At 42.5% G+C, this 24541-nt stretch overlaps 1 protein-coding gene across 2 annotated transcripts in view; it reads left to right on the top strand.

The window, feature by feature from the left end:
- VPS36 (vacuolar protein sorting 36 homolog) overlaps positions 1-24250 on the top strand; it is a 29264-nt gene extending 5014 nt beyond the window's left edge. For both annotated transcript variants that reach the window (XM_083169720.1, XM_083169719.1), the window contains exons 4-14: positions 613-727; positions 2152-2235; positions 9808-9894; positions 16002-16034; positions 16117-16194; positions 18109-18243; positions 18652-18717; positions 18884-18948; positions 20440-20524; positions 20655-20731; positions 20810-24250. In XM_083169720.1, coding sequence (XP_083025846.1) covers positions 613-727; positions 2152-2235; positions 9808-9894; positions 16002-16034; positions 16117-16194; positions 18109-18243; positions 18652-18717; positions 18884-18948; positions 20440-20524; positions 20655-20731; positions 20810-20903 — 919 coding nt within the window. In that variant the 3' untranslated portion in view covers positions 20904-24250. The remainder of the gene's footprint in view (positions 1-612; positions 728-2151; positions 2236-9807; positions 9895-16001; positions 16035-16116; positions 16195-18108; positions 18244-18651; positions 18718-18883; positions 18949-20439; positions 20525-20654; positions 20732-20809) is intronic.
- The last annotated feature ends 291 nt before the right edge of the window (positions 24251-24541 follow it).

Raw genomic sequence — 24541 nt, forward strand, 5'->3', positions numbered from 1 at the left:
TGTCACATACCCAAAATGTACAGAAATTACTGGCACATTTTTATTTACATTTGGCAACTAGATACGTGTATGTGACTTAAGGCCCATACACACTGGGAGATTTTGAGCTGAAAGCTGCTCAAACTTGGTGTTTTGAGCAGCTTTCAGCTCAAAGCCGCCCAGTGTGTATGGCCCGGTGATTAGCAGCAGCTGAGTGGCTAGTCTTTTAAAGAGTTGTGCTCTGTAGAACAAGGAGATAGACAATGCATAGTGGCTAGGGGAAAGAAGAAATTAATATTCCTGGTCAGGCAGAAGCTGCACATATATCGAGAGACAGGGAAGTTGATGCTGATCAACCCTGCAGTACCGATCTTGGCCAGTGTGTGCAGTGTAGAGTAATACCGCTTATCTCTTACTGATATTGTCACTCTTACTAAAATAGTCATTGCCCTCTTATCATAGATTAATATTTCATAAACCTTCTTTGACAAATGCTCTATAAAAGAAACTGCCTTAAAATCTGTCCCGCGGTTCTCAAGATTAGCCCAAACAGACAGATGTAAAACACGTCTTCCAGTGCACGTGAAAAGCTTACTTATGTACTATTAGTATCTCATCTGTTTTTACCGGCAGTGCCAAAATTGTTGTGCACCTCCACCCTCCTACTCCAAACAAGGAACCTGGACCGTACCAAACCAGCCGCTACTCCTACGTCAAGCTTTCCTTTCGGGAGCATGGACAGATTGAGGTAACTGTTCACTGGGCTGATTGACGGCTGCAAATATTATTTAGTAACACTTTAATTTCCTTAAAATAGTGTCAGCTTTATTATGCAATAGAAAATAATTTTTAGATCATTTGGGGTGAGATTTAGTAAACCTGCTCAAAAAGGAAATGTGGAGGTGTTGCCCATAGCAACCAATTCAATTTTAGCTCTAATTTATTGAGTACGTTCTATTAAAATGAACTGGAATCTGATTGGATGTTATGTGCAATACTTCCACTTGTCCTCTTTAATAGGTTTGATACATTTTTTCCTCTACACCAGGGATTCCCAACCACGGTCCTTAAGGCATACTAACTGTTCAGATTTTAAGGATAGCCATACTTGAGCAGTTATTTTGATTTAGCCATCTGTGCTCAAGCACTAAAACCTGGACTGCTGGGGGTATCCAATTAGGAGCAAGGTTTTGGACACAAAAAACCTTGTGGACGTCCCACCCAATTTTGTATTACAATGAATATGCACACTCCCGATACCTGCGCTATCCTCCACTGCAAGGTTTTCAAAGCTGAAACACCCGCGGTGCAAGAAAAAAAAAAGCGTAGCGAGCGCAGCGGATTACTTTACATGTATTCTGCGTCCCCACGCGGGGCTCGCTGCGCTCGCCACGCTTCGGGCTCGGTGGCTTGCTGCGCTCGCCACACTATATAAAATCAACTCCATGCGTAGTTGGATAGTGGGGGTATGAAATCACCCATGGGTGACTATACAATTAAAAATCGGGTCTTTACAATGAAAAATTGCATCGCATGAATTGTATGCCACTATATTGCATGCGAAGCGATGAAAAAATCGGGCGCCCAGATATTACATAAGTACCGTTTTTTTAAGATAATTCACCCACAATTGAATGTGCCCCTTAGCGACCTCTGGGGATCAGGGTTGGGAAACTCTGATCTAGAGTGTTCTTCTTTTTATTTTTTATATATATCATTTTTATTGAAGTTTTATGTCGTATTACATGTCCCTAGCCTGTTACTGCCATCCATACTTGCTCCCCGTTTGCTGGTAAATTCCTATTCCTTTGTTATGAAACTATCTTGCTAATAAAGATCATTGAAGCCTAGGAATATTTATATTAATATATTTTTCTGGTAACGGAACATGAAAGTAAAAGTTATTAGTAATGATTACTTTTAGATTGATAGACACAGGGGTAGATTTATTAAGCACGGTGATGTGATAAAGTGTCTGGTCTTTATCACCGGCCAATCAGCTCCTACCTGTGATTTTTCAAACCAAGCCTGTAACTTCACAGTTAGGAGCTGATTGGCCGGTGATAAAAATCAGACACTTTATCACTTCACCGAGGTTAATAAATCTACCCCTGAGTACTGTCATGGATAGTGGACACTACTGACCTGTGCTTCTCCTGGGCTTGTGTGCAGTTCAACCGACGCCTAGCAGAGGAGCTGACCCAGAGGAGGTGGGAGCGAGCATCACCTGCCATACAGATGAGCAAAGGTCCACAGGTAACACATGACACATTATATCACAGCATTGTGCAGTGATGGACAGTTTAAAGCTGGGGTGGGCAACAAACATCCCCTCCAGCTGCTGGTGGACTACACATGCCAGCATTCCATGCCACCGTTTGATGATCATACACCTTATGCTCAAACAGTGACAGGGCATGCTATGATGTGTAGTTCAAAAGCAGCTGGCATACCCAGCTCTTGTGTTCCTAAAGTATGTGCTTGACATAATCTTATGTTGATTGCATTTTAGCATTAAGCATGTTATATACAAAGCACATAAATGAAGTATACTGTAACACATAACGGTACTGTACATGTGCATAGTGGAAGCTTATACTACAACACAGGAAGGTACTGTACATGTGCACAGTGGAAGCTTATACTGTAACACAGGAAGGTACTGTACATGTGCACAGTGGAAGCTTATACTGTAACACAGAAAGGTACTGTACATGTGCACAGTGGAAGCTTATACTGTAACACAGGAAGGTACTGTGCATGTGCACAGTGGAAGCTTATACTGTAACACAGGAAGGTACTGTGCATGTGCACAGTGGAAGCTTATACTGTAACACAGGAAGGTACTGTACATGTGCACAGTGGAAGCTTATACTGTAACACAGAAAGGTACTGTACATGTGCACAGTGGAAGCTTTTACTGTAACACAGAAATGTACTGTACATGTGCACAGTGGAAGCTTATACTGTAACACAGGAAGGTACTGTGCATGTGCACAGTGGAAGCTTATACTGTAACACAGGTAGGTACTGTGCATGTGCACAGTGGAAGCTTATACTGTAACACAGAAAGGTACTGTACATGTGCACAGTGGAAGCTTATACTGTAACACAGGAAGGTACTGTACATGTGCACAGTGGAAGCTTATACTGTAACACAGGAAGGTACTGTACATGTGCACAGTGGAAGCTTATACTGTAACACAGGAAGGTACTGTACATGTGCACAGTGGAAGCTTATACTGTAACACAGGAAGGTACTGTACATGTGCACAGGGGAAGCTTATACTGTAACACAGGAAGGTACTGTACATGTGCACAGGGGAAGCTTATACTGTAACACAGGAAGGTACTGCGCATGTGCACAGTGGAAGCTTATACTGTAACACAGGAAGGTACTGTACATTTGCACAGGGGAAGCTTATACTGTAACACAGGAAGGTACTGTGCATGTGCACAGTGGAAGCTTATACTGTAACACAGGAAGGTACTGTGCATGTGCACAGTGGAAGCTTATACTGTAACACAGGAAGGTACTGTGCATGTGCACAGTGGAAGCTTATACTGTAACACAGGAAGGTACTGTGCATGTGCACAGGGGAAGCTTATACTGTAACACAGGAAGGTACTGTACATGTGCACAGGGGAAGCTTGTGCTGTAACACAGGAAGGTACTGTACATGTGCACAGGGGAAGCTTATACTGTAACACAGGAAGGTACTGTACATGTGTACAGGGGAAGCTTATACTGTAACACAGGAAGGTACTGTACATGTGCACAGTGGAAGCTTATACTGTAACACAGGAAGGTACTGTACTTGTGCACAGTGGAAGCTTATACTGTAACACAGGAAGGTACTGTACATGTGCACAGTGGAAGCTTATACTGTAACACAGAAAGGTACTGTACATGTGCACAGGGGAAGCTTATACTGTAACACAGGAAGGTACTGTACATGTGCACAGTGGAAGCTTATACTGTAACACAGGAAGGTACTGTACATGTGCACAGTGGAAGCTTATGCTGTAACACAGGAAGGTACTGTACATGTGCACAGTGGAAGCTTATACTGTAACACAGGAAGGTACTGTACATGTGCACAGTGGAAGCTTATGCTGTAACACAGGAAGGTACTGTGCATGTGCACAGTGGAAGCTTACACTAAACATAAAGGGCTAAACCACAGGTAGTAGGAATGGGTCACAAGGTCAACCACTAAAGACAGGGCTTAGGTTATCACAAGAAATAGGTAGACTGGGCAAAGGTCGAAGGTCATCACTAGCACTAATTCGATAATGGGAAGGTCGACAGTCAAAAGGTTGGCATGAGTTTTTTGTCACGAATTTTGACGTAAGTCGACACGGACACCGGATCAGTGTTCCCCGTCCCCTCGCGTGGCTCTCTGCACTCTCCATGCTCTGAGCACACTATTATATTCTCTCCCCACGCCCTAGCGGATGGTAGGGTATGAAATACCGCCTATTGGCACAAGTCGGGGAAAAAAACGTGAAAAACTCATGTCAAACTTTTGACTGTCGACCTTCCCATTGTTGTCCTAATGCTTGTGTCGACATTCCTACCCTGTCGACCTTAGCCATGTTGTCCTATTTCATGTATTGAGGTATTGGACCTTTTAGTAGTTGACGTACTTTATGTCGACCTTCATAGTGTTGACTTAGCGACTGTTTCCCACCTGCCCGTTACGGGACAGAGCTTACAGTGACTGGATCATTCATGTAATAGTTTTGCAGAAATCTGTGATCTAGAAATTGCTTTATATCGCATTATATTTCAAGGGGACAGAAGGTGACCCCTTGTCTGGCCTAGTCCAGGGCCTAACCCAGGGGTGGGCAACTATTTTGGCTGGGGGGCCGCTTAACACTTCCAGTAAATATTCGAGGGCCGCACACAAAATATCTTGTATATACAAGATATATACAAGATATTTGCTGTGGAGTGCCGGATTACACAAATATATATATATATATATCACAGACTGGACCGCACTCAGAGAAGAAACAACTTACAGATGGTGTATTGCCAACGTTTCAAAGCTTTTCTTTCAGCTCAGACATTAAAATACAATATGCAAGTGCGTGAATAAATACATACCACTAACCAGTGCACCTGGACGTCGACGGCTGGAAGCACGGGAACGGCACGGAGGTCTGGCGTCATCCATATTGTATTTTAATGTCCTGAAGACGAAGCTGAAAGTGAAGCTTTGAAACGTTGGCAATACACCGTCTGTGAGTTGTTTCTTCTCTAAGTGCTGTCCTGTCTGTGCTATATATGTGGGCCCCCCGCTGTGGGAACCCTAGGAAAGGAACCAGACAAGCTGTTCGGATGAGAGGAGTGCTATCTTGCTACAGTTATGATAGACTGTGAGCTCCTATACAATAGGCTTGAGGCCCAGCTTGGGAAGCAAGTGACCCCTCTATCCTTCTCCCTGTTGGTAAAACTTGATTTTACAGTCTTTTATGAAAAATTGATGCGGCATAATTGCACACTTTAGTAGGACACGTCTGAGGTCCTTTTTACCAAGTGGAAGTTGATCCATGTGTTAAAATCGCACTATTCATTGATAGTCACCCCTGATGAAGTCAGTGTGACGAAACGCGTTGGGTGTTTCAATGTACCGTGTGAAAATGAATCAAACTTCAAACAGAAATTTTTTATCTTTTTTTTATTATGTATTAAATCACTGAAAATTGTGACAAGTGTCATTATTTTTTTGCACATTTATTGTACTTTTATTGTACATTGTTTGTACATAGGTGGTAGAAAGTTAAGATATTGGCGCACTCTGTTCTTTGTATCTATATATATATATATATATACATACACACACACATATATAAATATATACATACATACATATGTTAATGAATGAAGGATATATATATATATACATACAGTGTTAGACACACATATATTTTATATATATATATATTCATACATAAACACATCTATACATTATAGATGTGTGTGTGTATGTGTATATATATATATATATATATATATATATACACACACAGTGTTACGTGTGTGTGTGTGTGTGTGTGTAGATATAGATATATATATATATCTGTTGCCCACCTCTGGCCTAACCTAATCTTAAGTCAAATCACTGAACACGGGAGAAGTAATATTACCCCTTCCCCTGTAGGAGCGCTCTGTGGGTAAGGACTCGAATGCTTGAGTCTGAAGGGACAGATCCTGGTTACAGCTTTCATAGATACTAAAGACTAAGGGGTAATATTACTAAGATGGGAGTTGCCCATAGCAACCAATAAGGGTATATCTGTTCTCTATTAGAAGGTGCTAACTAAATAAGAAGTAGAATCTGATTGGTTGCTATGGGCAACATCCCATCTTCAATAGAACTCCCATCTTAGTAAATGTACCCCTACATCATGACATACTATTGATTTACTTAAACTCAGAGCTATGGAGTCTGTACGCCAAACCTGTTCCTTCCATCTAATGTGCGTCCTTTGTCCTTACAAGCTTGAATACTGTACTTGGCTGCTTTTCTTCTTCATGGATAAACCGACTGCCTGACGCTGCACAATACAGCAGCTGCTGTGTTATATTAAATGATTCACTGTTAACAAGATGACATATTCCACTTCATTGGTCTGATTGTTTTAGAAGTTTACAACTGATATCCCCATTCACCAGCAGATGGCAGTCACTGCTTAGCTTACAGCTAGGTATACACTATGCATGTGGGGTTTTTTATGGTTGGACTCACAAATTATTTATATATTTATTCAATTTTTTTATTTTATTTTCTGTTACACACACACTTTGAAAATTGCCGCACACTGCATGATATTGGGACCTTTTGGCATATATTTTCTGTGAAGGATGACCAATTAGCTCAATGAAGCCGAGCGTTTCTAAATGTTCATGCCTACACACTACACAGTAATACAGGACTCTCGCCCCATTATTGGCAAATCCGTCCAATAATTGTAAAGCTTATCTGATGGAAAAGTATGTAGTGCTCTCTCCTGTTGTCACACTTAGGAACCATTCTTTTATGTCCTCAGACATAACGGATGATGATAAAAATAATAAAAAATATACTTTATCATGTAAATAATCAGATACAGGTGGGTCTATTTACTAAGCCTTGGAAGGAGATAAAGTATATGGAGGTAAAGTACCAGCCAATCGGTATATAACTGCCATGTCACTGAGTGGTACATGTACGAAGCAGTGATAAGGGAGAAGTGAGCCAGAGGAGGAGTGGCCCATGGCAACCAATCAGCACTGAAGTAACATCTATAATTAGCATAATATAACATTATACAGAGCAGCTGATTGGTTGTCCTGGGCCACTTCTAAACCTGGCTGACTTCTCCCTTATCACTGCTTCATACATCTACCTCTCAGAGGCAAATTTATTAAGCCTGGTGAAGTGATAAAATTGGCGGTGATACCGCACCAGCCAATTCGCTCCAAAATGTCAAGTTACATACTGGGTTTGAAAAATGACAATTAGGAGCTGATTGGCTGCTGCATTATCACCAGCCACTTTATCACTTCACCAGGCTTTATAAATCTACCCCTGGGATCTGGTTGGTTGGTACTTTAGCGCCATCCACTTGTATCTCTATCCAAGGCTTAGTAAACAGATCCCACAATATTGTAAATCAGTAATGCCAACCGTGTCACTTCACACCAGAGTCCATAGAGAAATCCCAGTGAGGGATGGAATTCCCAAATCACCAACAACACATTAATAGCCCTTTATGTTCCATGGCTCCCTTATTAAGCATGTAATGAAGCTCTCTGGGCATAGACTGATGCCTCCTTTAATTAACTTGTAAGATTCTTGCCACTCAGGATTAAATTCAGTATTTTCCAGTGCATTACTGGCTTCATGTGAAGATATTTCATGTACAATACATCTAAAATAACAGGAGTTAAATGACAGCATAAATGCCATGTTGTAGAGTCCAGCAAGTTAATAGGGGTATGGATCATATGTAGACACCACTAGGTCAACATACTGCATAATGATAACTTCACTCCAATAGGTATGGGCGATCCCATTGGTGTAGAGACCAGTGATGCGTTTCTGCTCCTGCTGGAGCCTTTATCAAGCTGTACGTGAGCCGAGTAACTTTTATAATAATAGTATGACATCACATTGGAGCTAAGCAGAACACAGGAAGTTGTATTTCAGTGCTTACTACAGTATATGAATGAGACCTGTAGGCACATAATACTGCTACAGTTAGGTCCTTATATATTTGGACACTGACACAATTCTCCTACTGTTGTCTCTGTATCCCACCGCAATTCATCTGAAAGGAAACACTGAAGATGCAGTGCAGACTTTCAGCTTTAATTCAAGGAGTTGAACAAAAATGTATGAAATATTTAGGAATTGTAGCCATTTGTTTTCAGAGGCTCAAATGTAAATAGACATACTAACATTAGTGATCCCGCTAGGCTGTTTTAGCGGGGCGCTGCGCCCTGTCTGATTTTTAAAGGGCAAAATGTGCCCTGCCCCTCTAGCAGCGCTCCGCTAAAAGAGCCTACTGCCTGACCCGCCGGTGTGCCCCGGGGAAGCCCAGTGCCGCCATAGATGGTGATGCCTGGCGCTTCCCCGGCAGCTCAGGGACTTCGTCGCGGCCGGGCCCGCCCCCTTTAGTGATGCCGCAGCCCGGCCACGCCAATTTAGTGATGTCGGCGGACCCGGTCCGCCCCTCTTATCCTGCCCCTGTGCAGCAGCGCCCTGCCCCATTTGGTTCCTAGAAGGAACACTATAACATAATCATAAATAACATGTTCATTTTTTTAATCCTTTTGAGAATCCTTTGTAGACATTGATTGCCTGATGTCTGGAACCCATTGACATCACCAAATGCTGGGTTCCCACTGTGTTATACTTTGCCAGGCCTTTACTGCAGCTGTCTGCCATTATTGTTTGTGGGTCTTTCTGCCTTCAGTTTTGCCTTCAGTAAGTGAAATCCACATTGGTTTGGGATAAGAGCAGGGGACTGGCTCGGCCATTGCCGAATATTCCAATTCTATGCCTTAAAAAACAAACAAAAAAACTCCTGTGTTGCTTTCTCAGTATGTTTTGGATCAATGTCCATATTATTTATTTATTAACCATTTCTTACTGTATATAGCGCATACATATTCCGCAGCGCTTCACAGAGTATAGTTGAACATTCACATCAGTCCCTGCCCCAGTGGAGCTTACAATCTATATTTCCTACCACATGTACACGCGCACACACAGACATTCTAGGGTTAATTTTTGTTGGAAGCCAATTAACCTACCAGTATATTTTTGGATTGTGGGAGGAAACCGGAGTACCCGGAGGAAACCCTCACAAGTACGGGGAGAATATACAAACTCTGCACAGATAGAGCCATGGTGAGAATCAAACCCATGACCTCAACGCTGTGAGGCAGTAATGCTAACCATTACACCGCCCGTGCTGCCATATGTACTGTGAAACGCCGTCCAATCAAATTTGTGGAATCTCTGTCCAATCAACTTTGCCTAAATCTGAGCAGGCAGTGTATATATGGCAGAATTCACCCAGCTGCTTCTGTCTGAATGCGGTCGATAGGTCTTTATCATATAGATTATTTTAAGGTATATGTAGTGATTCTGTGTGAATACGTTTTACATTTAGTACGTATGTACATACAATACAATACAATACAATGCCTTAGTAGCTGAGGAATACACATGTACATCCTGCAAGGTATAATGATCTCTTGTAGAAAATGGAATGGCTCATTGAGAACGTATTTGTGTTTCCTTCCTCTTTCCTTTTTCCTCTACAAAGGCTGGCAGAATAAAAGCTGTTGGGATTGTCGGCATCGAGCGGAAGCTGGAAGAGAAAAGAAAGGAGACTGACAAAAACATTTCCGAGGTTGGTGGAAATGTTACTGTTCATAGTCTGTGCGAGTCGCTGCCCAACCGGATTTCACTGCACTGTGGCCAACGGTCGACAGGGTTGGAAAGTCAACTCAAGCATTAGGTTGACAATGGGAATGTCTACAGTCAAGGTAGACATGAGATCTTTTTTTTGAGCGGACAGACGGTATTTCATGCCCTACCATCCACTGGTGGGAGAAGAAAATAGTCCAGCGAGTGCAGCGAGGCGCCGTGCCCAAAGCATAGTGAGCGCTGCGGGACACTTTGACGGGGTCCATATCGACATTCTTGTAAAAAACCTCATGTTTACCTTTCCATTGTTGACCCAATGTGTTGACCTTCCTCCCCTATCAACTTATTTCATGTGTCCACCTAACCCATGTCAACCTTCAATGGTCGACCTATTGACTGTTGGCCTTATTACTGTCGACCCAATGACCCATACCCTGCTAAGGAATGGCCACACAATGGCTCGGATCTCCCTGTACAGGTGGTTGCCTCTATTCCTCTCCTCTGCCGAGGCCCCATAGGTGAGAATGGAGCAGTTACTGCATCTACATGCAGCACATACAGTTCTCCTATAATGCACAATAAGACATATGGAAAGAATGCTCTTTTTTATGTAAACATGGTGGATTTTCTTTAACACCCCCCTTCCCCAATATGTTCCCTGTTGCTACGTACCCTATATTCTTCAGCACATACATCCTCCTGTAGGTCACCTGCTGCAGACAGTAAAGTGTTCTATGATGTAACTGACACTGGGCCAGATTCTCTAAGCTTCAAAAGTGATAAAATGGAGAGTGATAAACAGCCAGCCAATCAGCACCTGGCTGACATTTTTCAAAAACAGTCTGTTACATGGCAGGTAGGAGCTGATTGGCGGGATGCTTATCACTCTCCATTTTATCACTTTTGAAGCTTAGAGAATCTGGCCCACTGTGAGAACTCACCTGGGAGAATTGTTGATCCCATCTTCAAATATTCAAGTATTCTGTGTGACAGACCCAATGCAATGTCTGGTATGTCCGCAATAATGTCTCACTTTACTGCTTTTTTTTGTTAATACCCCATGGACTATAGGAATATTTTCAGTCAGGCTATTTATATATTGCCAATAACTTTCCTACCCTGCAGCTATTGATCGGTTTCTCATGTTTCTCTTATTTGAGAAGTTTTATTAGTAACATATAACACCATTAGTGCAGAAATATGCTAAGCAGCAGGGTGCTATAAACCAAACCTACGCACCGCTGCTCTCCAGTAACATCACATAGACACGGACAAGCATGCTACTGGTGTGGAGAGGTACAGTATATACAGTAAGGTTGCGTGCAAGAGACTCCTAACATGGGGCATTTTTATAACACTTAGGGGCAGGTTTTTTGATAACTGAGATTCTGACGGATCCTTGCATGATGCTCTCTGCGTACATTTGGTTATCCTTTCTCATTATTTCCCTAAAGCCCATCTTCTCTATTACTATCATCTCCGGTCATTTTCTTGTTTCTCCATGAAATCTAGTGCTGACAGCTGTTGCAGCAATAACAATACAGAGTGTGCTGCTAATGCCTGACAAAGCTTGTATGGTTGTGTTTCTTATTTGTAATTACCTCACAGAACAAGAAACAAATACAAGGTGCATGGAATTTTGCTAAACAATTGCTGTGCAATTAGTAGTAAAGAGTAAAGCCCCATACACACGTGGTGATGGGGAAGCCGGTGCTGAGCGACATCCTTAGGGCGTTATTCCATACCCGGTCCTGTTCTCGGCCTGCTCGACTGCATCTCGGCAGTCCAAAGCCGAAAAAGGGGGCATGGGTGTGAGATACGGCCTTGGATCGTCGAGATATGGCCGGGAGCTCGACAATCCATGACCGTTCTCACCTGAATGGGCCCAACTGGTTATAAAGTTGGGTCCGTTCTGCCGAGTTGCCTGTTCCATGCTGTCGGTTATGACAGCATTGAATAGGCACCCGTCGCTGTTTCCCCTGTCGGAAATAGCGGCGGGGGATTCAATACCCCCCGTAAGCACAGATCGCTCAACACACATCACTGCTCACCCGCAATGTGTGCCGAGCGATCCGTGCGGAGCAGTGTTATGCCTATGCTGATAGGCAAAACACTGTTATTTTAGCAGGAAAGACTGTGCACTCATTCTCAAATGGATCTGTGCAAATTCTAAGTAAGTCTGAGGCTTCCACTAATCTGCCACTGAAACAGGCTGGAGGTGGTCAGCAGCGATGTCAGAGACCCACCAATACACCCAGAAAACGGCATGTTTCCGCCCTTAAATCTAGTCCGATCGCTTAGAAATGGGGGGAAATTAGCCATGTGTGTGCCCCTTTAAACTGTCGGTATCCGGACTATTGTTAGACAGCACTTACATCGACAGCCATTACATCGACACCATTAGTTCGACAGCTCAATAGGTCGACAGCTCAATAGGTCGACAATTCAATAGGTCGACAGCTCATTAGGTCGACAGCTCATTAGGTCGACAGCTCATTAGGTCGACAGCTCATTAGGTTGACAGCTCATTAGGTCGACATGTTTTTAGGTCGACACTACCATTAGGTCGACAGGGTCTATGTCGACAGTCAAAAGGTCGACATAATTTTTTTCACTGTTTTTTGAGCAGATATGTGCCGACAGGCGGTATTTCATGCCCTACTATCCACTAGGGTGTGGTGGGAGAATAAAATAGTGTGCCGAGCGCAGCGAGGCACCGTGCCCGAAGCATAGCGAGCGAAGCGGTACACTTCAAACTGTGTCCATGTCGACTGTGTCGACATTTCGGCCAAAAAAACAGTGAAAAAACCCATGTCGACCTTTTGACTGTCGACATAGACACTGTCGACCTAATGGTAGTGTCGACCTAAAAACATGTCAACCTAATGAGCTGTCGACCTAATGACATGTCGACCTAATGGTATGTCGACCTAAAACCATGTCGACCTATTGAGCTGTCGAACTAATGGTGTCGATGTAATGGCTGTCGATGTAAGTGCTGTCTAATATCCGTCCCAGACCCAAACTGTCTAATGGATTGAGGATTACTTAATCTGACTTTGTTTATTAACAGAGCAGATGGAGGAATAATAACATTTAAGAGAGAGAATGAGAGTTTGGTTGAGGGAGATAAGGCAATCGTATGCAGGTCTTCCTGATATATAGCCAGCTTAAGTACTGAGGCTCGAGGAAAAGAAATTCCATACTGAATTAAGAGCAGTAACATTCTGGAACTCATTGTCGGTGGGGGGTGATTACAGAAACTACGGTTAATGAATTTAAATCAAAACTGGATGCATTTCTGGCCACTAAGGGAATCCTATAGATATGACTTAGTCAAGTCAGTAGTTACACGTTAGATAGGTTGAACTCGATGGACTAATGTCTTTTTTTAGCCTTAATTACTATGTTACTATGTAAGTCCTTACTCTGCTGTTACCTAGAAGACTGCAAGTCATTTGTAGATTGTAAGCTTCAGTGCCAGAGTGGTGAATGATAAAGAAGCTACTAGTATCACCTGTATTGCTTCTTTTTCCACCAGTATTTCCCTTCTTACAGGCACCTGAGAAAATGTTTCAGAATAATCTGCTTATTCTGAGTGCAGTTCATATTCAACATGTTTTTCTGCTGGTTTCCGTATCCTAAATCAAAGCCCAGTGTTTCTTTTTAACGGATTGATTGATATAAAAACCTCAGAGGACTTTGTTATATGGATAAATAGGGGGACGTCCTGATGCAGTTGATCTAAGTTCTCGAAGCTGTAATTAATGGCTAGATGTACAGGGCTCCGGCAGCTTCCTGCATGGGCTGCTGGCAGCGATAAGGCTGCAGGGCTGCAGTACAGTGTTTATGTGAGGAAGTTCCTGTTAGGTGTGGGTCTATTCCCTTTTGTCCTCACTCCTCTCTCTCTGTGAGCGATGAGTTGTAACATGTTATTAATTAGGCTTAGGAAGCCACTGATCTGTTAACAAATCCCTTTTGCAATAAAATCTTAGGGAATAATTTAGTTATTATATTGACATATATAGACTAGTGATGTGCTGTATATTTTAGCAGCCAATCAGAAATGAGCTGCTATTGGTTTAGTGCAGGCATGTCCAAACTATGGCCCTCCAGCTGTTGTGAAACTACAAGTCCCATAATGCCTTGCCACAGTTTTGCTATTAGGAAATGCTAAAACTGTGGCAAGGCATGCTGGGATGTGTAGTTCCACAACAGCTGGAGGGCCACAGTTTGGACATGGCTGGTTTAGTGTACTGTAAGAAAACTATTAAAAGATTGGGTCTAGTTATTGTGGATTATAGCACATGGTCTATTGTATTGTTTTATGTAATAAGCCCCTTGGTGTATTTAATCACAAGTACGCATGCGTCTCCTTGTGCTGCAGTCACAGAGCGGTAATGGCACATTCAGTGGATATCAACATTTTATGCAGTAATGTGAGTATGATGAACACAGCTAGGGGGCGACACACCATAGATGCTACATAACCCGTACTCAGTACAAATCTAGGGCCTGATTCTGGTTCACTCACAAAAGCAAATTCTCTCTCGGTACTTATGTACTAACTGGGCTGCCAATTTTGAAATCGGGTCCATCGCATCCGACCATATCGCATCTGACCATATCGCATGCGATGCAATGGACCCGATTTTTTCCATAGGATTCAATGTTAAAATGGACTGAGTCCATTTTAACATGGAATTCAATGGGAAAAAGGGGTCCTTTTCATACCCCTACTATCCAAGTGGGCATGGAGTTGGATATAAACCTGTGGCGAGCCCGAAGCGTGGCGAGCGGACACAGAATACCGTCCCCTCGCGGGGCTCGCCACGCTTCGGGCTCGGTGGCTCGCTACGCTCGCCACAGGTTTATATCCAACTCCATGCCCACTCGGATAGTAGGGGTACGAAAAGGACCCCTTTTTCCCATTGAATTCCATGTTAAAATGGACTCAGTCCATTTTAACATTGAATCCTATGGAAAAATCGGGTCATCGCATCGCATGCGATATGGTCGTATGCGATGCAATGCGATATCGCATCGCATCGCATCTGATTGTATGCCTTAAGTTAAGGCATACAATCAAAAAATCGGCAGCCCAGATAATACATAAGTACCTCTCTCTCTAATGGACAAAACTATGTGCACTGCAGGTGGGGCTAAAGTAACGTGCGGAGAGAGTTAGATTTGGGTGAGTTATTTTGATTCTGTGCTGGATAAATACTGGCGGTTTTATTTTTTACACTGCAATATAGATATCTGTTTGAAGTCCAAACCCCACCGAAATCTACCTCTCTCTGCACATGTTACATCTGCCCCCTATTGTCAGTGCACATGGTTTTGTCCATTAAAGCGAGAATTTGCTTTTGCAAGTGAACCAGAATCTGGCCCCTAAGCAGCACATTTTAATCTTACACCTCCTATTACATTTGGGCTCATCATATAATTTTTTAACATTTCTGTATTTGCTGTGCATTATGACTCTCAAAGGGATGTACACCAGGTACCCAGCAGGTGCACAGGTGGACTCCTGACTTAATCGTACAGGTGGATCTAATTATTTCTCTTGTTCTGTAAGGAGATATGGAACACATGATACAGGGTGTTTGTGTGAGACACAAGCCCCACACATACTGTGTAATGTCTTTCCTATTCAATACCGATTGGATTGGTATCGAATTGCACAGCACAGTGTATCCATGCAATTTTGACAACATAGTACAGATCTGTAAGGTATAGTGTTGCCTGTACAGTCTATTTTTCTATTCAATATACTGTAGTCTGAACGGGAGGGCGCATCAGCATCGATTACGGCTAAAAAACATTAAAATTTAGTTTGACTGTATAGTCAAAATCGAGTCGAAAGTGACCCTGAATCACACTGTGTGTATGGGGTATAATGGGGGATTTATCAAAGACTGGCCTATATAAAGTAATAACCACTGAGCTCCAATCTGCCTAGATTAATACCATTACAGTAAATATGGAAATTACATATAGACATCTGCCTGGTGCAGGTACAGTACAATATTGCCCAAAACCGGTCCTTACACTAACAACCTGTTGCTTCCTCATTACGTTTTCTAGGCCTTTGAGGATCTCAGCAAGCTCATGGAAAAGGTACGATGAGACATTAATGTGAGTCTGTGTTCAGTGCAGCCATTTCCTCTCAGCAGACGAGTGACAGACACTATTTTTACAGGCCAAGGAAATGGTGGAACTGTCCAAATCGATCGCTAACAAAATCAAAGACAAACAAGGAGGCATCACAGAAGATGAGGTATGAACGTGTGTGTGTGTGTGAGAGCAGGCTGCCAAGGTAAATTGGGAAAAATAACATCACAATTGCATTATGGGTGCCGTCTCCAGGAAAAACAAATGCTGTCTGGGATAACAACACCTGCGCCTCTTCTATCCGTACTGTATATCATGTATAGACTGTACATATTATTACACTCTGCTGAGATCACTTTGAATTTATTTTTAAGTCACTGAGGTAAAAGCCTAAATTCACTTTCTTTTACCTGAAGCTAAGCCCATGGTTGTTTAATTGTCTTGTTAATGTATTTTCTGTAAACGGATACATTATGTGCTACATAGTTTTCAGCAGCTGTTTCACCCCTCCCTTAATACTATTATACAGTTCGGCTCTATTGGTATGAATATGTAGATCTGTACCTTATGCTTAAACCAATGGTTATGCAATACAATTTTTTTTACTGATTTTGTCAAGAATCCATGTACACGTATCCTATAAAATTGTAGATGGTTGAATTTATAATCTGATTTTTCAGCGTGCATAGCGTTTGATGTCTTAATTATCCTACAAATGTTGCGTATGCACTGAAAGTCTCATTTTTCGTCAGAGGCAAATTGTCTTTTCAATTTTGTTCTGAAATTTTAATTTCAGGAACAAAGTAAAGGATTTTTGTACTTCAATATTCAATTGAAGTTCGCTCACGTGGACTCATGTTGTCTACACAATTATACCCCTTTCACACTGCACCACGGACCCGGGTTGCTGACATGTCAACCCGGGCTGAGGTGCAGTGTGAATGCACCAAATCTTATAACCCGCGCCAAGCAACCCGGCAAATCAACCTTGGTTATAAGAAGGGTGGTGGGTGATCCGGGTTTATTGTGAAAGCGCCGGAGCCAGGTGGGACGATCCCGAGTCCGAATCGGCATTGCCATGTGAAAGAGGTAGCTGGGGATGATTTCAGTTGTTGTTTTGGCACCTCCTATTAGAGCACACCCATTGGCAGCTATTTAATTGTTCTGCCATTCGCGTGCAAGTGGTACCGGTGTCGACATTCCTGCTTGTTGTCTCCCAAAGTGGTGTAGTGTGTGGAAAGTGTCCAGTTTGGGCACCCAAATGGGATTATTGGTCGCTTTAAAAGTAGTGGGTGCCTTTATAAAACTAAATTAAATTTCCCTTTAAAGCTTAATAATCATTTCCAAAAAGAACATTCATTTTCCTTTTGTGTTCAATTCAAATAATTGTCGCTTTTAGTCATTGTTTTCCTGGAAAAGCTTCTTAATGTTCCCAAACGGCATCAGGATTCTTCTAAGACCTGTGTATATCTCCTCCAACCTTGTTGTCCTGTAACTTGGTACGTCTTCAGTCAGAGAAGCTGAGGGCAGCCCCATAGCACCCTGCTTCTCAGGAAGGATTGTGTGTTTGGAAAGTTGTGCTGTAATAGGCACTGAGGCTATTGGCTTCATTAGACCAGAGGTTACCCATGGTCCTCAAGACACTCCAATGGTTCAGATTTTAATGATATCCATGGCTCAGCACAGATGATTAAATCAAATTAACTGAGGTATTAATTAAGCAACCTCTGACCAAGCATGCATATACTTAAAACCTAGAGCATTGGGGTGCTTTGAGTGCCGTATTTTGGAACCTCTGCCTAGAGGCATTCTCCAATCGGACTGCCACTTGCTCACTGGCAAACTTGTATGAGCTCTCAGATCTGTACCTAGGCTATTGTCCCATTGTTGCCTCTCTGAGTGACCTCCCCACATGGATGTGACCGGGCATAGACTGTAAGCATTCTCATTCTACTACCGTACTCCCGGTCATTAGACGCCAATCAAAACTAAAAGAAAGCCGTACAGTACAGTATATACTATTGTCTATGCATTTACAGTATTCTGAATCCTACATGACATTTCCATTTGATCTTTGTAGACTATCAAGTTTAAATCCTACCTGCTGAGCATGGGAATCGCCAATCCTGTCACCCGGGAAACACACGGATCGGGAACACACTATCACATGCAGCTGGCCAAGCAGCTAGCCACCATGTTACAGACCCCATTAGAGGTGAGGGGAGAGTATCCTTGCTTTGTGTTTGTTTCTAATCTTCCTTATTATATCACTATAATGTGCTGTACTGCCGGGAAATGTGCCGCATATGGTTACTGCCAGCGGTTTTGGAAATATTAACTTAACACAGTGGTTCTCAAACTCGCTCCTCAGAACACCACACAGTGCACGTTTTCCTGGTCACCCGACAGGTACATTCATTACTGACTGACACATTTTAAAAGAGCCACAGGTGGAGCAAATTATTTCACTTGATTCTGTGGGGAGACCTGGAAAACATGCACTGTGTGGGGTCCTGAGGACCGACTTTGAGAACCTGTGACTTAACATCATTAACTACCGATTCGTTTGGAGTTTAAGCTATAAAGTTTCTTTCATAATCTGTTTCTTGGTTCTTTTTCCCAGGAACGAGGAGGTATAATGTCTCTTACAGAAGTATACTGTTTAGTAAACCGGGCCAGGGGAATGGAGGTAAGCTGAATTCGCTGTTGAAAGAAGCATTGTTATCCTAAAACTCATTTAACAAATAAGATCCTGCTCTCACCTATTGTAGTTTACCCAAATCCGTACAATCAGATTTCAGCGGTTTTATGCACTAGGAAGCCAAGAGTGTAGTAACACCTCTCGTATCTTACAGTTACTTTCTCCAGAGGATTTGGTAAACGCCTGCAAAATGTTGGAATCCCTGAAGCTACCACTGCGGTAAGAAACCTGCTGCGAATTCCATTGTCTTTCCAGTACTTGCAGTTTCTCTGCCTCAGACTTCCCTGCTCAGAGATACATGTTGGTCAGACTCCTGCTTGTATTGTAGATCAATGGCCTGAGTTACACTTCCTGTCTGGTTTCCCTCTTAGGAGCACTTGACCTGTACCAAACAATAAGAAACAATGTGATTGCAGTTGTGTCTGAAGGCTGTAATAGTCTGGAACTTGGCCACCTGAGCGGACATGTGAAATGACTCCATCAATAAAGGTCACATAGGCCACATGCTATGTGTCCTGTTATCTGATCACATGCTTGGCTGTATCCATGTCATCATTAGTTGACATAACAATGTTGACACTGTCAAACAATCGTCAGCACCATGTCGACATCCTCATAATGGGCATATGGTCGACAACTTCCATGTCGACTTTTATGATATCAACAATCTGGGGATGCTGACTGTTAGGGTGAGGCACTGTTGGGATGAGGTTAGGGTTTAGGTGCCCATACACTAGTAAGATTTATCTTCAGATCTGGCTGGTTGGAACAAAAACATGGTTATGGATGAGTGACAGTTTGTCAGTTTTCCAGCATTTTCAAGCAAATGGTCAACTGTCATTTGCTCTCATCCATAACCATGTTTTTGTTCCAACCAGACAGATCTGAAGATAAATCTGCATGTGTATGGCCACCTTTAGGCTGTGGGTGGGGGAGGTTAGTAATATGGCACTGGGGTGAGGTTAGGGGTAGTGGGGAAATGCAAAAAAGGTGGTCTCTCGGAGGCCTGGCTCAGAAGAAATGGTAACAATACAGCCAGGAGGCCACAAGACCATCACAGACTTAACAATTGATCAAACCCGTGTGCACATGGTAAATGTTGAAATGATCATTGACAAGTCATACCACACCTTGGGTACCTTATATTCCAAAAGGAATTCAAAGCTGAAATCTTGCCAAATAAAATAATACTTAAGATCCAATACAATATCCTTTACTGACTGTGTAATTACAGAGAAAGCAAAGTATTTAGCAAACATCCCATGTCGTTATCATCAGATAGACATTAATTAGACCCAAGGAATGTGCTGTGAAACCACCTTAAATAAAACATTGATTTTACAAAGTGGTGTCGGTCGTTTGCTGATAAATCTCTGTTGGGGTGGGTCCCAAAATTTTGAAACTGCAAAAATGTCAAATGCAAAACACACCTGGGGTGAGAGACTCAGAAAGTGAGAGATTTGGTAAGAAATCTCCAGGGTTTTTTTAAAGCGGCAATCATTTACACTGCAAAAGCAAACTGGTTTGGTAAATGATTGCTGCTTTAAAAAAACCCTGGAGATTTCTCACCACATCTCTCACTTTCTGAGTCTCTCACCCTATTACATTTCACCCCTGGTCTTGGCTTTGATGATATTGACATTTTAAATGGAGAAACCAGTAAATGGGTTAAACAACTTCTTGGATCTCATTTAGCTTAATATTTTACAGGCTTCGTATATTCGATAGCGGCGTCATGGTGATTGAACACCAGTCTCACAATGAAGAGGAAATGGTCGCTTCCGCGTTAGAAACGGTACGGCAATATTAGATCACTGGTCTGGATTTTCTCTTTCCATTAGTTTACCGTGTAGAAGTATTACTAACCAAACATTACACAAACACTGCCCGTCATTAAAGATTAAGAGATGCATTGTTTTTACCAGGTATCCGAAAAGGGCTCGCTGACTTCGGAAGAGTTCGCAAAGATTGTCGGAATGTCTGTCCTGCTGGCCAAAGAGAGGTATTTCCATATGGTCTATTGATTGTTCTCCTGCCTTCCTCTTGTGCGTCCTACTAACAGTGTCGTTCTCTTTGGCAGGCTACTACTAGCAGAAAACATGGGGCACCTATGCAGAGATGACTCGGTTGAAGGTTTGCGCTTTTATCCAAACCTGTTCTTGACACAGAATTAGAAAACATTTCAGAGACCTGTATGCAGTAAGCAATGGTGAACTGGTGAACATGATCTACTACGGATTATACTCTGCACAGTTGCAACTAATGATGTCATTTAAAGGACACCAAAAACTGGCCAGATGCACTAAGTGTGCGAAATCTGTTACCTGAATTATACTGCTAAACTAAGATTTAATGTAATATTTCATCACCTATCATAAGCAGCAATGTACACATAATGCAGCTCTTGCTCAATGTCTGAAAGGTTACAGATATAGGGCAAACAGGTCAAATAACAAAACTTTGTGTCAGTTAATAAAATGTAAAAATGCAGTAACATTGCTGGCTATGTCAGTTTAAGAGAGTCTACAACTGATGATTTTGTTGGCTAGTAAACTGTAAGTCTGTTATTTAACTTCCTCTACTGTCCTAGATTTCTAAAAGAGACAAGTTCTGTCCCGTATTGTACCGTTTAAGAAACTAATTGTCAGTAACGGGGTGAGGCAGGCAACGTGCTCAACAGACCTGAACTATTTAGGTTGTTCCAGACATATTATATAATCTGGTACTATACTTTCTTTGAATAGATTTGGATCTTTAATGTTGGCTTTCTTGCACTTTAATAACTGTGGGATGAAGGAGAGTTTTAGAACGGTATACCTAAGGAAAGGGCACTCACTGTAACGGACATCTATAATTACACCTGTGTTATTACTGATTTGTATAAATACTGTATCTGCCTGCATAATGATCATTGCTGCAAGTGATTTGACCAGTTTATCCTTTATCATACAGTGGGGTCGATCCCATTAACCCCAAAGGGTGCGAGTTGCCGTTCGGGTGCTGTTTTAACGCTGAAAACAGCCCCTGAATTTAGCCTAACTAACACCCTTCGCAGGACCGAATTAGCTGAAAAAAGCTTGCACCCCTATGGAGATGCGAGCACTTTTCAGCGAATTCAGCCTGCTATAAAGTGCACCCGGTGTTGTGATGATTCGCAACTCGCAAATCATCCACATCGTTCGGGTTAATAGGATTGACCCCAATCACTTTGTCAGACTACATACAGCATAATGATCCAAGCTGGGCTATCTTTCCTGTGTCACCAGTATATGACTGATATGTGGACATCAGGGAGAACATCGCTCACAATTTATTTTGTTCACACCTACAATGTGTGATAAGCCGTAGGTAGATCAGTCAGGGAGAGCCATGTACCCTGCTTAGCTATCCCTCTATTCTCACTGCTGAGCGTGGCTGAAAGACAGGTAGAACAGGTGATCATTCAGCTAGTTGAGATGTGCACTTTCACTAGTACCTGTTCACAACATGCACTAAACCAGACATGATGGAAGGAGCCCATTGACAGGAGCACTGGTTGTGGCACTTGCATGTCTTTCCTGTCCACGTGGATTGCACCACCATAAACTGACAGTGGTAAGTGTGCACAATTTCTGGCACCTGCTCTAGCCCGCTGATTACACTTCTGCTTGTGTTATGTAAGATGGGTTTATGCACTGGGATTAATGATTCTAAAGCCTGAATTATACTAGGTTCTTCAGTCTAGATTACAGCAGCCTGGTCAGACATACAGCAAATTCTGTAGTGTTACCAGTTTTACCATTATGCCACCTCCCATTGCTTCTGGACCAGCACTTTTCCCAGTGTGTCTGCCTGAGCACTTTATCATGGTTCGTCTGAGCACCGTATCGGGAGAGCTGGGTGCAGCTCTGGTAATATAGTGAATGTTGTTTATACAGCTGTGTGCTGACTCTGCACCCGTAGCACTTCCAAGCCCCATGATCAGCACAAGGTAGTTTGTGCTTTCCTTGGGCGTCCATGGGCACATCATCCTAACAGACATCCAGAGCCCTGGGAGTTAGGGTGAGCTGCCCGCACTTCCAAGGGTGCTGCCCAGGCACTTTGTGAACATGTTCCCTGTGACCTGCATTAGATGCTAGTCATAAGGATTAGTAAGCAGGGAGCACTGTGACACACATCCTAGCATGCAGTGGTTTTATCTTACCTTTATGCCCAGCTCTTACACATATATCTAATCAGTGGCTTAGCTACTGTGAGGCAGACCCCGCGGCGGCTTGGGGAGCAAGCGCCAGCGGGGTCTGTGGCGGGCGCCGGCACCCACTCGGCACACTGACATTAGGCTGAAGCTGCCTGCTGGCTGAGCTGACACAGGAGAACAGTCAGTCTGATGCCCGGCCGTGGCAACGGTGTGCAGCATGAAGTTGCGCTGCCATTGCACTGGGCATTGACAGTAACACACAGACAATCCCCACTGAAGCTGCACACACTCTAATTGGTGCTTTTACTACTTGCAATGTGTCCCTTTTGATGTTGGAGGTGCCGTGCTTGCTGTGGAGATGTTCTGATTGCTTGAAGTTGTAGCCCCCTTAAAAAGTACATTTGTTTGCATCTACTGCGCTGTGTAAATTGGTCTGTTAGATGCGTGCAAACCTTTAGGAGTTAATTTAATAAGATGGGAGTTCTATTTTAAATGGAATGTTTCCCATAACAACCTATCAGAATCTACTTATTTATTTAGCGCCTTCTAGAAGATAATAGATAGAATCTGATTGGTTGACTATAGCAACATCCCATCTTCAATAGAACTCCCTTAGCATCTGTATTTGTGGTGAAGTTAAAGGAACCCCAGTCAGAAATATGGCATTACGTTGGCACTGATGACTAATGTGGCCCCAGGAAGGGCTTGAACTTGACATGTTTGGGTTAAAGCATATGATTGTTCTTAGTAACATGATAGTAAATGAGCCCCTGTGTATTTGGTCAGTGCACGCATAAAGGCTTAAGAATGTTGATGGTACATTTTCATATATTAAATTGAAAAAGCAGCCGTCATGGGTGTACACTTGTAAGGGGACTCTGTCCTGATATATCTACTACTTGTACCATCAAGTGTGTCCAAATCTGAAGCCACAGTTTCTCTGCTGTGTATAAAGGTGTCCGTGCATTTTTTTGTCTCCAGAAAAATGGCAGTCACTTGTACTGTACAGCTCTGTAGTAGACACACACTGTAAGTTAGGATCCCATTCACCTGACACTTATGTGATCAAGATTTTATTCAGCAGCTGCCCATCAACCGGAGTTATGCTACTATGCCACAGCCTTGTACTTCACTGATATAATCATCTTTTCATTCAAAAAACAAACATATACTATAATTGTATATTGTACATTGTGTTACAACCATGATCATGTGATACATTTACAGTCATGTGGGAACAAACTTATCACCATTTGATTGGTTGAATTACACATATTTGATATGTAAAATGTATTTTTATTAATGATGTCAATAAAAAAAAAGTGATCTAGTCTTTATTATATATATTAGTCCCCTTTTCCTGGTGAATGAATTGACTTTGCAGAGCTGATAATGTGTCAATGATACTGGTGTACAATGGAGGGGTTGAGGAATCTGGTATTGCGAATCTGAATTGATTGACTTGAGGAATTCTTGCATATTTTTCCCCAAAAAATGTTGACGTTGTCTGGTGCAACAAAAGGGCCACGCCTGGAGGTCTGGTCCCCTGGTCGAAAAACAAGAATGTCTGCTAATTCAGGATAATTAGCACGCATTGTAAAAGACTGTATAGACCTTGTTATTTCTGTGTTGTCT

This window comes from Crinia signifera, chromosome 2 (genome assembly GCF_055691185.1).
Source record: "Crinia signifera chromosome 2, ASM5569118v1, whole genome shotgun sequence".
Classification (NCBI taxonomy): Eukaryota; Metazoa; Chordata; class Amphibia; order Anura; family Myobatrachidae; genus Crinia; species Crinia signifera.